At 38.5% G+C, this 12,988-nt stretch overlaps 1 protein-coding gene across 4 annotated transcripts; it reads right to left on the reverse strand.

The window, feature by feature from the left end:
- Positions 1–2,447: 2,447 nt before the first annotated feature.
- On the reverse strand, positions 2,448–10,413 carry LOC308400081 (uncharacterized protein). Of its 4 annotated transcripts, none has more exons than XM_080887581.1 (10): positions 10,168–10,413; positions 8,131–8,230; positions 7,685–7,831; positions 7,271–7,452; positions 6,891–7,027; positions 6,675–6,768; positions 6,078–6,410; positions 5,715–5,889; positions 5,501–5,625; positions 2,448–5,302 (listed from the first exon to the last, which is right to left on the reverse strand). In XM_080887581.1, exons 2-10 carry the CDS (start codon positions 8,213–8,215, stop codon positions 4,976–4,978), a joined length of 1,605 nt encoding a protein of 534 aa, XP_080743707.1. In that variant the 5' UTR covers positions 8,216–8,230; positions 10,168–10,413; the 3' UTR covers positions 2,448–4,975. The 4 variants fall into 4 exon arrangements, with proteins under 4 accessions (XP_080743707.1, XP_080743708.1, XP_080743706.1 ...); XM_080887582.1 differs by lacking the exon at positions 10,168–10,413 and adding an exon at positions 9,262–9,539 and having other exon boundaries at positions 6,675–6,765; XM_080887580.1 differs by lacking the exon at positions 10,168–10,413 and adding an exon at positions 9,262–9,537.
- Positions 10,414–12,988: the final 2,575 nt, after the last annotated feature.

Raw genomic sequence — 12,988 nt, forward strand, 5'->3', positions numbered from 1 at the left:
GTCATTCAAACCATCGTATCAACATTTGCGAATGGCCGATGTTAATCTTTTTAGACGAAATTACTTGGCAAAAAGGCCACAATCCAAAATCTTCTTCGACCAAGCCATGCTATTGAAATAGACTTAGTATGCAATTTATCATTGTCTCATTGAATTATGCAGTCTTCCTTAAAAAAGTATCATCTGGATGGAGCATATGCTGCTCTAAAACCTGTATGTACTTTGACTCTTTTGAGGATATTATGTTTTTAAGATGAGATATTCAGTGTCTTTACTATTTTATTTAGCGGAGTATTACTGTGAAATTGTTCCACAGTTTGTAGAAACAGTTCATTGCGCATTGAGCGAACCTTTACTCATCTTTACTTCTGAGAAACTCTGAGATACTTTTAAGATCCAATCACATTTCTGACCTGTTGCCAGTTAACCTAATTAGTTGCAAAATTCTTCCTCCAGCTGTGTCCTGTGTCCAATTTTGAGCGTGCATGCATCTGTGCCATCTGCTTCCAGGTAACAAGGAAATGGTATTATTCGCAGAGTTTCCTGAATGGCAGAGCTAACTCAAAATTTTGAGAAAATAATACAAAATTTTGAATTATTTTCTCAAAGTCAGTACTTAATAACTTGAAATTTGGAAAAAAAAAAAACCCTCAAGATTATTAGTTACTGTCTTGAAATTTTGACTTACTACCTCAAAATTTCGAGTTATGGATAGGATGTTGGAGCGATTTTCAGTTTCCATAGAGACAAATCTAGCATTTGATTTGGTTGAAATATTTTAAGCATCAAACTAGTAGAGAAAAAATGTGCATATAGGAACTTTTAGTAATGTAGTGGTTTCTTGGATTAACTTTGTGTATTTTTGGCTCAATAATTACATTTCCTGCCTCATGAAGATCCAAACATGTACGATATTGTTTCATAGGATTTTCAAAGTTTCTGAAACTGATTTTAACATGTTTTTTTTTTGTGTGTGTTTTTGTCTTGTTCCTTGTCACTCTCTCCTCGACTGTCTGTCTTTATGGCTTGTTGCATTATCGTGTGCCGTGCGTTGGCGTGTGTGTGTGCATGCCATTTCCTGCACTGTGCCTTTGTGTTTGTCCTGTGGTCTCTCAGCTCACAGAGCGTGCGTGCATGTGTGTCTGCCTGAGTGAGTGTGTGTGTGTCTTCCAGAGTGAAATGTCAGTCTCATTTCGCTGTTATTACTTGAGGGACGAAGAGGAGGGCTTTACTCTGTAATCTCAGCCTCCCTGTGGCCGCCACTCAGCCCCTGATGTACCTGGGAACACACTTGCCGCAGTTACATAGAGGCTTTTAAACACCTTAGTCTCACACTATTCCATTATAACCACAAAACATTTCGTTTTTTAAATTCATTCACGCTGTGCACCGTACTGTGAAACTGCGGGTGAAGGGTGACAAATTGTTCGGTTAAAAGCATCATGAAAAGAGCATTTGATTGACTGATTGTTTGTGATGGATTGGCCTGTGAGGGTATGGATTAGAATAATGAACACCTTCATGCCAGGGGTGGTTATGCAAAGCACAACTTCTCTTGTAAAAGACCTTTTGTCCAAAACACTTGTCAGGAATTAGCCGTGAGGGAAAAACCCACCCAGCAGAATGCAGTCTGGAAGCCAAAGATATGTTTGGTTCTGGTTTAAAGTGAAAGACGAAAGGACGACTCAGGGCTTGTGGAAGATAAAATATGACACAACATATTACCCAACACAAAAGTTGACACCAAACCTAAACTACCTCGCCAGCTGGGCATAGGAAAACCTGCACTTTGGACTTGCTAAAGTGGGATTAACCAAAACCATTAACCTAATCCAGTTTCTCCTGTGCCAAAGTTTGACTAGTGAGAATTCTGTAACACCAGCGTGCAACATCCACCTTACACAGCAAAATCTCCAGTGTTAATTCAACTCCTATAGTGTTAAAGTTAACACTTTTCCAGTGTTTATATAATTCTCACTGGTTTAGAGTTAAAGTAACACTTTGCAAAGTGTTATTATTTTAACTCCATTGTAGTGTTAAAAATATAACACCCATAGTGTTAAAATTTCACTCTGTATGGTGTGAAGTGTCTTCACTCAGAGTGTAACTACCTAACATTTATAGTGTTGTTTTAGGACACTGATAAGTGTTCACTTTTACACTGGCTTGGGTTAACTCTTTTCACTGAGGGTGTTACTACACAACAACTATGGTGTTATTTATGACACTTTTAAGTGTTTATTTTCACACTGGATTGTGTTGACTGTTTTCACTTAGAGTGTTATTCTGTAACTTTTACAGTGTTATTTTGGCACTTTAAAGTGACATATATGAGCTTTTAAATACTAGTCTGTATTAATTGTCTGAATACAAAAATGCATTAAAGTGCAATTACTGTATGACTACTGTGTTACATTCAGTGAAAGTCCTTGTTAAGTCCCTTTACAGGATAAAAGGAGAAAACATAAAATTGGTCACATAAGCATTTTAATAAATATTAAATTCCAAGCACCATACAGCATACGTTCACAACAAAAATAATGGCACAATGTACAGACCATCATCATCACCATAAGCACTTTGCAAATCAAAGGGCTTGTATATTTCAATACAGTCTGCTTTAACAACATCTTTTTCATCCGTTTCAAACACTTTATAAGCATGGCAATGTTCACTGAAATTTTCAACCACAAGCTTCTGAACTATGAAGTAGGTGTGACTATTGACCAAAACTATTGTTTTTATTCTGCAAAACACCGGCATCTCATGTTCAGAACCACAACAAATGACCAATCCTGTTCTGTACTCAGTCCCATTAATGTTAACCCAATTAGCAGCGAAAGCCTCTTCTGCAACAGCAGGCAAGCCTAGGGAGATCATTTCACTATTTTCCTCACTATCAACATCAAATGATTTCAAGGGCCCATACTCAACATGGCTTAAAGGACATGTCTCCCACTTGTATGCTATGGATGTTTGATGTTTTTTGGCAAGTGACACTGTGATGTTCTTAAAGTTCTTAAGGGTGTCTTTGAACACCCTATGTTTAGCCTCACCTCTCATGCTCCATACATGCAATAATGGCCCAATTTTTCTGATGCAAGTTGGGTAGTGCAACATAAAGTGGTGTTTGGGAATCATGTTCCTACCTGGATACAACAATTTGAACAAGTCATGATGTTCCATTGTTAAATGTTTTAGAAGCACAGTCATGCCATGTGTAACAGATGGAGAGAATATGATGTTAATTATTTGCAACAATAGCAATAGCATAGTCCAGTTCTGATTTCCTTCTGGCACAATATCACCAAAAATTAAAGGAATGTTTCTTATCAGACAAAGAGTCTGAATGGAGTTAAGACCTATACTATTACCACTACTGTCTAAGTTCACCCTTGTTGGACGATTTTTGCTCTCCAAGTAGCCATAGTCAAAAGCATAGATCCGTGACAAAAGAGCAGGTTTCGGCAGAAAATTGTCTGACAGATATTCCAACAGTAACTTTATCTCATATTGTGCTACCCCTTCGAGAATATCATGCATAATGTCCAAGGAAAAGTTCTGGCAAACATGAAAGAACTGAAGAGTGTTCAGTGTAGAATTCTTTCTTAAGCCAAACACATGTAGCTTTTGAGGATCAGATTGCAACTCACTGCAGTGCATTTCAAAAAGTTCTTTCCCTCGTAAGATGATCTTTGGATCATCCTCAGTATACACACTCTGTGCATCCTGTTTTGCAATTAAACACAAACGACAAAAGTAACGTCCACTGAAAGACTCAACAAAACCCAAAATTGAGTGCATCCCCAAGTTGTCCCCAGTTATCTGACATATAGTGCCATGGACCTTTTCAGATGAGAAGGGTAAATCAATGCCATGGCTCTCCAAAAACTTTATGTCATCAATCAGAGGCTGTAAAATAGGATCAAAGCCGTATTTTTTCACATCTTCTGCATGAAACAATGCAACCAAATGAATGTTCATCAATGCAGAATTTAACTTTGGAGGCAGATTTCTGAGGACAAAATAGATTGCACCAACTTTGTGAACACCACGTTTGGAACCAAGTGGATTAGCAGTCTCAAAGTCATCATAATAAAGCTGAATTTGCAAAGAAGTCTGTGGTTTTGAAAACAATGGATGAGACTTATAGTAACTCCCATCACAAAAGTCTTCATATCTGTCTTCTTTTGATACACATGGTTTAGCAAGCAGCTCGCAAATATAAGAATTGCGACATATAAATTTGATTGTTTCCAAAATTGGAATGTACACAAAAGTGTCTTTTACTGGTACCTGGTCATAAGTGCCTGATTTTTTATTTAACCTTGTATCATAGCGTATTCCTAAAGTCTTTTCCACTGGATCCACAATTCCCCATTTTTCACGGAAATATGACTTTCTTTTAGCTTCAGTGTCGAACTTCTCAACTGGATTGTCAAAAGTCTCAAGACATTTTTCCACTGGAGATCTAACAGGATTTTCTGTTGGCACAACGTTCAGTACTTTATGTTTAAACTCACAGTGCAGTCCATCAGCAAAATCTTCCAAATCACAAACAAGTGATGACACAAAACTATTTGCCAAACCACTACCATTGAGTTTACCAATAATTTTAGTGCAAATTGCTTCAGAATTTTTTTTAATTCTTTGACCTGACCCATTGTTTTCAGAACACCCAACCTCTAGGCTCTGAGTAACACTTGTTCCTGCAACTGCTATGTCTGTATCTTGTAATCTGTCAAAATCAGCTTGAAATGACTCTGAGGGTTCTGCATCACCACTTTGACAACAATCTTCATCATGAACACTATTTAAATGTTTTTTTAAACCAGAATATGTAGTGAACTGACGGCTGCAACCATCTTGTGAACAAGCCAACTTAAATTTGGTGCTTGGATAAAAACTGTGACCTAGTCGCAAATGACTTATCAAAGCCTGACTGGTGCTATGCAGAGTTTGACAGATAAAACATTTAAACATGGTTCTCATTCAACATTTTGGCACGCAACTCACGAACACGTGGTGACTCATCTGTTGAGGTGGCATCAATGTTGAATATGGTGGTCTGCACAAAACTGTAGAGATGAACCAGTGACTCGTCGTAAGATAAGTTGAACACGTAGTGGGATTTGAAAAGTTCATCAAAAGCACTGAGTGAGCTGGTGGCTTGGCAGGGGATGAGCTGTTTGTCCACTGCGATGTAGAAGGTGTCAATGCTGTTCTGGGTTCGACCAACAGCGAGGATGTATGGTTGTTTACCATCTCTTGCTTGCAAGTGTTCATCAATGCTGCAGCATGACTAAAAACAAATGAGATATTGACATATAGGCCTAGCTTATACTTGCTGAGTATGAACCATTCATTCAGTTTGACATTATGTGCCTTGCTAACTTATTACAAAATACTAAGACACATACTTCATGGAGAGGAAAACTAAAAAGTGCAAAAACTGAAAAAGTGTTTTGTAGGATTTTAAAAAGTGAGACAACATATTTACCTTGTGAAAGTGCACCATTTTGTGTGCTGCATCAGTTGGACTTATTTTGGTTCTCCTCTTTCGTCCAGCTGTGGGTGGCAAAAGTTGAAGGAGTAGCAGCAGAGAGGCCATGTCACTGTCCCAGTCTGTGTATGGTTGAATTTATAAAACAATTTCAAAATGACAGGTAAAAATAAATATTATTAAAATCAAACAAGCATGGTGCGACGCCTACCATTTACATCACTCTCTGTTGGTTTCTCAGCAGCTTTTATCAAACGACACAGGTCAGTTGACTGAGTCAGCTGTTTGGCTTCTTTAATAACCTTTGGCTTGAATGACATGTCCCACTTCTCAAGCAACTTGGTGGCTGTTTCAGCACCAAACAGCAGCAGGAAGTCTTGATTGACCTGTTCATCATACACACAGGACATAAAGACAGTGCTCAACATTGTTTACATTGCAATGTGATTTTGACCAATATGGGATATAGCCTGACTGGGATGACCAATGATCACATCTTTTACTGTTGCCATCCACATCAGCAAAACAAAAAAAAAAGGATTAACAGTTGAAAATATCAAGTGATTTGACTTACTAGTCCTTTGACATCCAAAAAGCGTGGAAATGTTTTGAAGACATCTGCAGTTCTTTGTGGATCATGCACCAGATCCTGGCGATGTTGGAACGTCATTTTCATCTTCTGAAATACACTTGCTTCATCAGGAGAGTGAACAAGAAATGAGATGGCCTCCTTGCAGGCATCTCCATCAAGTTGCTGAGGCAATGTGGTTGCTAATCTTCTGCGCTTAGGCCCTTGTTCTTGATGCACTGGGACTTCCTTCACTGGCCGTTTGGTTGTAGACCTGGACATGGTTTTGAGGCGCCACGCTACATATCCAGTGCCTTTCACTCCGTCGTAGAAATGCTCCTGTCACATTTAAACATAGATGAAAAATAAACATCAAATGCGATCTTACAGACTTTGCAGATTCAGCAAAAAGAAACCCAAGGACTATTATCATGTAACAGGTGCAATACATGTTAAACAACATCCACAATTTCAATACAGTTTTATGACAATAGTTATTACGAAAGAGGAATTAAGATTTTTCTTTTAAATCATTTAGCTGATGTAATTATTCCATGATGAAAACTAAATAATGTGCTGTTTTACAATCACTGCATGACTTACATAGCCGTTTGGAGAAAATGGATCCTTCAATGAGGGAAAGAGTGTAATTATTCCAAGGGCATATTTCTCCTTTTGCTTACGGGAGGGAATTCTGCTATAGAGGAAATACAATTGACAATGTTAAATCAGAAGTATGTGTCTTTACTGCAGTATACATTACAAGAATATTCCATATGGCCCATCTTTACTTTTTTTATTAGGTACTATTACTCTTACCCATGTCTCTCAGTCATATCACTTGCCAATATGTTAACAAGCTGCCGCCGGGTGCGGTGGCTCAGTGAATTTTCGGCATTGTATTCTTCAAGAATTTCCTCTCCACCAGGTTTCCTAGTCAAGGCATTTTTAACCATCTGCTCATATAAAAGGGAAAATAATAACAATAAAAACTTGTTTGTCAGTAAAGGTGAAAGTTTAGAGGAATGTCAACAAACCTGTGAAAGACATATCTAGCAAGAAGCACTAACTTCTACTAACATTTTTTCATACAGGGCAAGTTGGGAACCACCATGTTTTGAATTTCAATTTGTATAACAATCTACAGTATAAATGGTGTCAACTCAAAAATACAAAAGACATTTTCTGTTCTCAATTACCTCTTTTGCAGCCTCTGACACAGAAACATTTGGTGCAGAACTGTCTTTGCTGGATCTACTGCGGCCTGCAGGAATGCCCTTTTCCCTGAGGTCACTGTCACTTGATGAAAGTGATATAGTGTCCGTGAGGGAAGATAATGTATCCGAGGAGGATGGTGTGGAATGAGCTAAAGGACAAAAATCTTTGGGAGAGATGATTTGGTTAACTTTCTTTAGGCTACTCCACAATGCCATTAATAACACAATTTCAATGTTCATGTTCAGACAACATTCTATACAAATATGACCCAGCCCTGTCCACTGTCATGTATATTGCATGAAGACAGGTCAATGTCATCTGCATCAAGAGCAAAAGAACTTGGCTCTACATTGAGTGGGCTATACTCTGAAAATTTAAGTTATGATAACATTTACCTTCATCTGAAATCTTTTCACGTATTGTCAGGCATAGGTCTGGTTGGGCCTCCAGTAACTCCAGAAAAATGTCTTCTTCGACAGCTGTGTCAGTTTCATCGAAAATATCAAGGTCAGCAGCATCCGGAAGTCCAAACTTGGTTTTGGCTTTACAAAAAGATAAGCATAATGTCACCTAAAACGCCTGAAAAACTTTTTTAAAAACTAATTTTGACTTTTTTATTTAGCTAATATTTATTAACAGCTGTTTTACCTGTCTTTAAAATGGTTAAATTAGACAAGTCTGCAGCAACAATATAGGCCTAGGCCTACTGCTCTGTACTGTTTTTAATGTCACACATTAAAATAAAATGTGTTAACATTTAATTCGTTTTTTAAATAGATGAGATGCAAACATGATGAACTGATACATGTGCAACAAATTTTGTTCTGCCAGGTTATCTTACCTTCACTGATGAATTCTAGATAAGTGAATCCTGCGTGCAATTTAATGTACTTCTTTACATTGAGGTATTTCACTTTCAGCAACATGTCTTACAACAGCACCTGGTGGAGAGAAGGGGGCACAGAATATTTTTTACCATATATTTAAACCATAGCTTAAGTGGCAACAAATCCGGACAACTTTAAGAAAATATTAGGCTATACATTGTGTGATGATCTGTGAAGGGGTGACAGACCACTTCAACCTCAGGAACATAATTTGGCTTCCCCCTGCGCACTAAAATAGCTGAACTTGGGTACACAGAAATAGCATCCAATGAATTATCCACCCATCCACATGTTTATAAGACGACAACGGCGATCTTCTCGTCTGCACGCAGGCTAGATACTTAGTTCTGCTATGTTGCGAGTAAATCGCTGTAGCCTACTTGGGGAAAAGCATCTCTGTTTAAACCATGTCAGGATGATAATCCACATAAAATTTCCTGTTGAACGCACACCTGCCTTCATCACGCTTTCACTTATGACAACAAATATCCCTTATACTGTAAATTAATGAGTGCAAGTCTTACATTTATATCGGGAGTTTCTGACACATGCACAGCCGTCTGGCTAGTTGCTACTTTGTGGTGGTTGTTTTGTGACACGACATGCTAGGATTATCAGTGGAGGCGACGTCAACGACCCTCAGTCGTTATACCGCTTTGTCTTAAACACTGGATGGTAGCCTATTTCACTAAAACTGTAGAAAAGGGGAAAATGTTCCCTTAGATTAGGCCTACTACAACATAGGGCTGCTCGATTATGGCAAAAATGATAATCACGATTATTTTCACTGAAATTGAGATCTCGATTATTTGACGATATTTATTTAACAATAACAATGTATTGAATAATGACTTTAAAGATTGTCAAAAAATAATATAAAATAGTGTGCAAATACTGATAACAGTGCAAATGTTTGCAATATAAAAAATAAATGAAAAATGTAAACATCTATGTTTAGTGAACGTTGCAGTGTTGCTCTGTGGTGCAGCTACAACACTGTAGCAAAGTTTACACACTATGTCTACTTGATCCACGTCTGACTCCGTGAACCCATAATGTTTCCACACCCCTGAAGTTTTTTTTACCTCTCTTTTCAACCAACGGCAGTCACTCTCCTCTCCAAATAACTTCTGCTTAGCTTTCCGAGCTTCCCTCGGGTCCTCTTAATTGTTGTGACACGTGTTCGAAATGCAGAGAGGTGCGCTCGATTTGCCACACGGAGCAGCGCGAGAGTAAAGCACGAGGGAGGGGCTAATAATCGGCTCAGTCATTTTTAATGATCGTTGAAAGCCCAGATCGTAATCGTGATTAAAATTCGATTAATTGAGCAGCCCTACTACAACATGTATGATATATCCTAACCGTTAGCAAGCAATCCATGCACAAACACAGCGCGCCTTGCTTGGTCACTAACATCTAACAGAATTCCATAACCCCCTGCCACTTCAAAGATTTGTAGGCTAGGCTACTGCTAAACTCGCTGGTAGCACGTGTAATTAGCCTATCTTGACGCTTTCCAAAACTTGACTTGAACGTCTCCATGTGATTGTTTAGTTCACTTTTAAATAGGATATTTCTGAGGCGAATGTTCGCTTCCCTTAAAAGCAGTGGGCTAAACGCATTTGTCTTAGCTGCCAGCTAGGCTACCACAAATTCAAATTTTAACATTACATTTAACATATCCAGAGGATAGCTAACTCCTCCCTCGTTTCATTTAATAAGCATTGAACACTGGAAAGCATTTCTCTTATGACATTAGAACTAACTAGAATTGAGAATTATATTAAGCACGCATTTATTTTCGCTGCAATATTAACTTGTTATAGAGGATAGTTTAGCTACCTAAGCTAACGAATCCCATCTCTTACCGCAGATGAATACACTCCACATTAGGAAAATATTGCATGCTTCTGATAAATAATGTTATAGGCTAGTTAGTTACAATATTTAATAATGATAAAATAACATAGGTCTTGTTGTATAGTTCTTACCTGAACAACCTCCTCGATCTTGACAGCAAACTTCTGGCGGACTCCTCATGCCCATGAGCGCGAAAAACCCGGATGTGGAAATCAACTCCAAATGAGTGTTATAGTATTGACTCTTTGAAATAACTCCGGCTACAGAGCTTTTTCAGCACCGTTAGTGTTACTGTAACTCTCAAACCAACACTTTTCAACTCGAAATTTTTAACACCAGTAATTTTAACTCACATCAACACTTCGGATTTTGCTGTGTAATGAAGCTAAATAAACTGCATGTCAAAAATGTGTTTTTTATTTCAAATTCTAAAAAGCAGAGGCAGTCACTAATATGTTTAGCTTTTTGGTGAATTTACTTATTAATACAGCTATGTTTTATGATGTTATAGAAACATTAATATCGGCTCAGGTGAGGAAGCGGGTTGGCAACCAATTACAGGCTTCGCCTTTAAAATCAAGTGTCCTTGTGCAAGACACTGCTTTGCTCCTAGCATGAGGTCAGTAGTATGTATAGCAAGTCCTCTGCCATTGTGTGTGTGTTTGTGTGTTTGTGTGTGCATGCGTGTGAACAGATGGATGAGAAATATTGCAAGGTTAAGGGTAAAAACGATGTTCCCAGGGGATTCATTGGCTCAGTAAGGGTTTAAAAATTCATTTGGTGGCACCTTACAGTATAAACATTAAGGTGGGTTGACTTTTGTGATACTTAGCTGTCGATATATGTAGACATATATATTATGTCTATGTTCACTTTGTAATTTCCAGTACAAAAAATTAAATAAATAAATAAATAATGCTGCCCCCGCGACCCGGCCCCGGACAAAGCGGATGAAAATGGATGGATGGATGGAATTATGAAAGTAAAAATTCCCAATATAATTCTTGTTCCTCTTGTACAGTAGGTTGCATGAGTATTCATCGCTTCATTTAGCTCATGTTGTTTTGTAACTCTGCTTTAATTCTCGTAATTTCTACCTACGTCTGGAAAAAAAAAGGCTGAAATAATGTGCTCTAAAAATAGAAATATTATCCAACCCCTAACCAGTAATGTTCTGCAGCTACGAGGAGCTGTTCTTTTTTTTTCTTTTTCTTTCAAACTGCCCATTTTATTTCAAGCCCAACTGCTGGCCTCTCCCGCGATGAGACAGCTGTGCTCTGGTTGTGTATATGTTAGCATGCCAATGAAGCCCATGTAGATCGCCTTTACACATCTTCTCATCTTCTCAGCCTGTGTGTATGTACTGTGTGGGAGGGGAAAGCAGTGCCCTCAACCCTCACTCCCTTGAGTCCAAGGGAGAAGGTGTTTCTTAAAAATACCAACATGTGTCTGTTAACTTGCAGCTACAGATGCACAGTGAGAGGTGATTTGGTCAGTTTCATTTCACAAGCGTGTGTATATGTGTGTGTGTTTTTTTTGTTTAGTTTTTTTCCCTGCAAAGGGCGCCTTGAGGAGGTGGAGGAAAGGGCAGACGAGGAAGGAAGGAGGAGAGGAAAGGATAGAGGCAGATGAGATTGAAATAGAAATCCAAGTCAGTGGATAAAGAAACTGGACTCTTCATTTTGCCTTGTTGTGCAACCATGTATACTTCCCACCCGCCATCGCTCTTTCTCTCCGTCTCTGTCTCCCTGCCCCGCAGCGTCCCCGTGATGATTGATACGCACCGAGAGCGAAGCTAGCTACAGAGACAGAGAAAATCATGCATAAAAGATGAGTGCAGTTTATTGTGTTTTCCTGGGGGCCGAGGGGAGAGCTAAAGTTATGGATTTATGCCGTGTGTGATTGGATGAGAGCCCAGACCCATGGGACAGATGTTGAGCGGGCAGGAGTGGGGGGAAGGTGGTTTAGGGTCTAGAAGCGCAGAGCAAAGAACTTGTGTTTGACAGGTGTGGATGATTTGATGACAAGTAGTGGGACTCGCAGCAGACAGAGGGAGCCACAGGTCCTGCACTATCGCCAGGGAACCTCGCTTTACTCTCAACAATGGAAGCTGGCATCATAATTACATTATAATAGCTCAGTTTCACCTCTTCATTCAGCAGTGAGCAAACGAGTGGACTTAAGTGAAGCTGTCTGAACCCTGGCAAAAGAACGTCACCTCATTGGGTTACGCTGATTAATTGCTTCGCTGATACGTCAGGTCGCTACTTATTCATATTTGGATATCGGCCGGCATGATGGATGTGACGCAGTTTGTTTGATGACAGTGTTTAATTGATCAATTTTTATGGGAAGCCATTAAACTGAAATCATTCTAATGAGACATTTTGATTGGATTCCACACAAGTGTGCTTGAATATATTTTCTTCTTATTATGGAAGTTTAAGTGTCTTATTTACTGTATATATGTGGTTAATGAGCTTTGCCGCTCTGTCGAGAATAAAATTATACTTGGAATACCGGATAATTAGAAACTTTAAACAAAATGTTGGAATATTTTGACATTAAAACTCAAGGCACCAAGCAAGAGCAAGGATGCTAATCCCAAGATTCACTGTCATCCGCAGAGAGAAAATCTAGAAAAGTTCAAGAATAGGATAATGAAAGTGTAAAAAAGATGTTGTGATGACTGTGAAATTTCTTGTCTGAAGCTTTCATATTGCAGTCGAATACTAACTAGTGGCTAACAGAGTTGAAAACACGATATAATAGATATAACGAATCATTTGTAAAAATATTGGTTGAAATTCTTTGTTGTCATATTATACAACAAAAAATTAAAATGCGACATATTTGCATATGTCGTATTTTACTGTTTACTAATCTCATGCATATAATGTAATATTTACCAAGGTCATTTACAATCATTGCCTTGTTAAAGTATAGACTTGG

Source organism: Rhamphochromis sp. 'chilingali' (genome assembly GCF_963969265.1).
Source record: "Rhamphochromis sp. 'chilingali' genome assembly, chromosome: 7".
NCBI lineage: Eukaryota > Metazoa > Chordata > Actinopteri > Cichliformes > Cichlidae > Rhamphochromis > Rhamphochromis sp. 'chilingali'.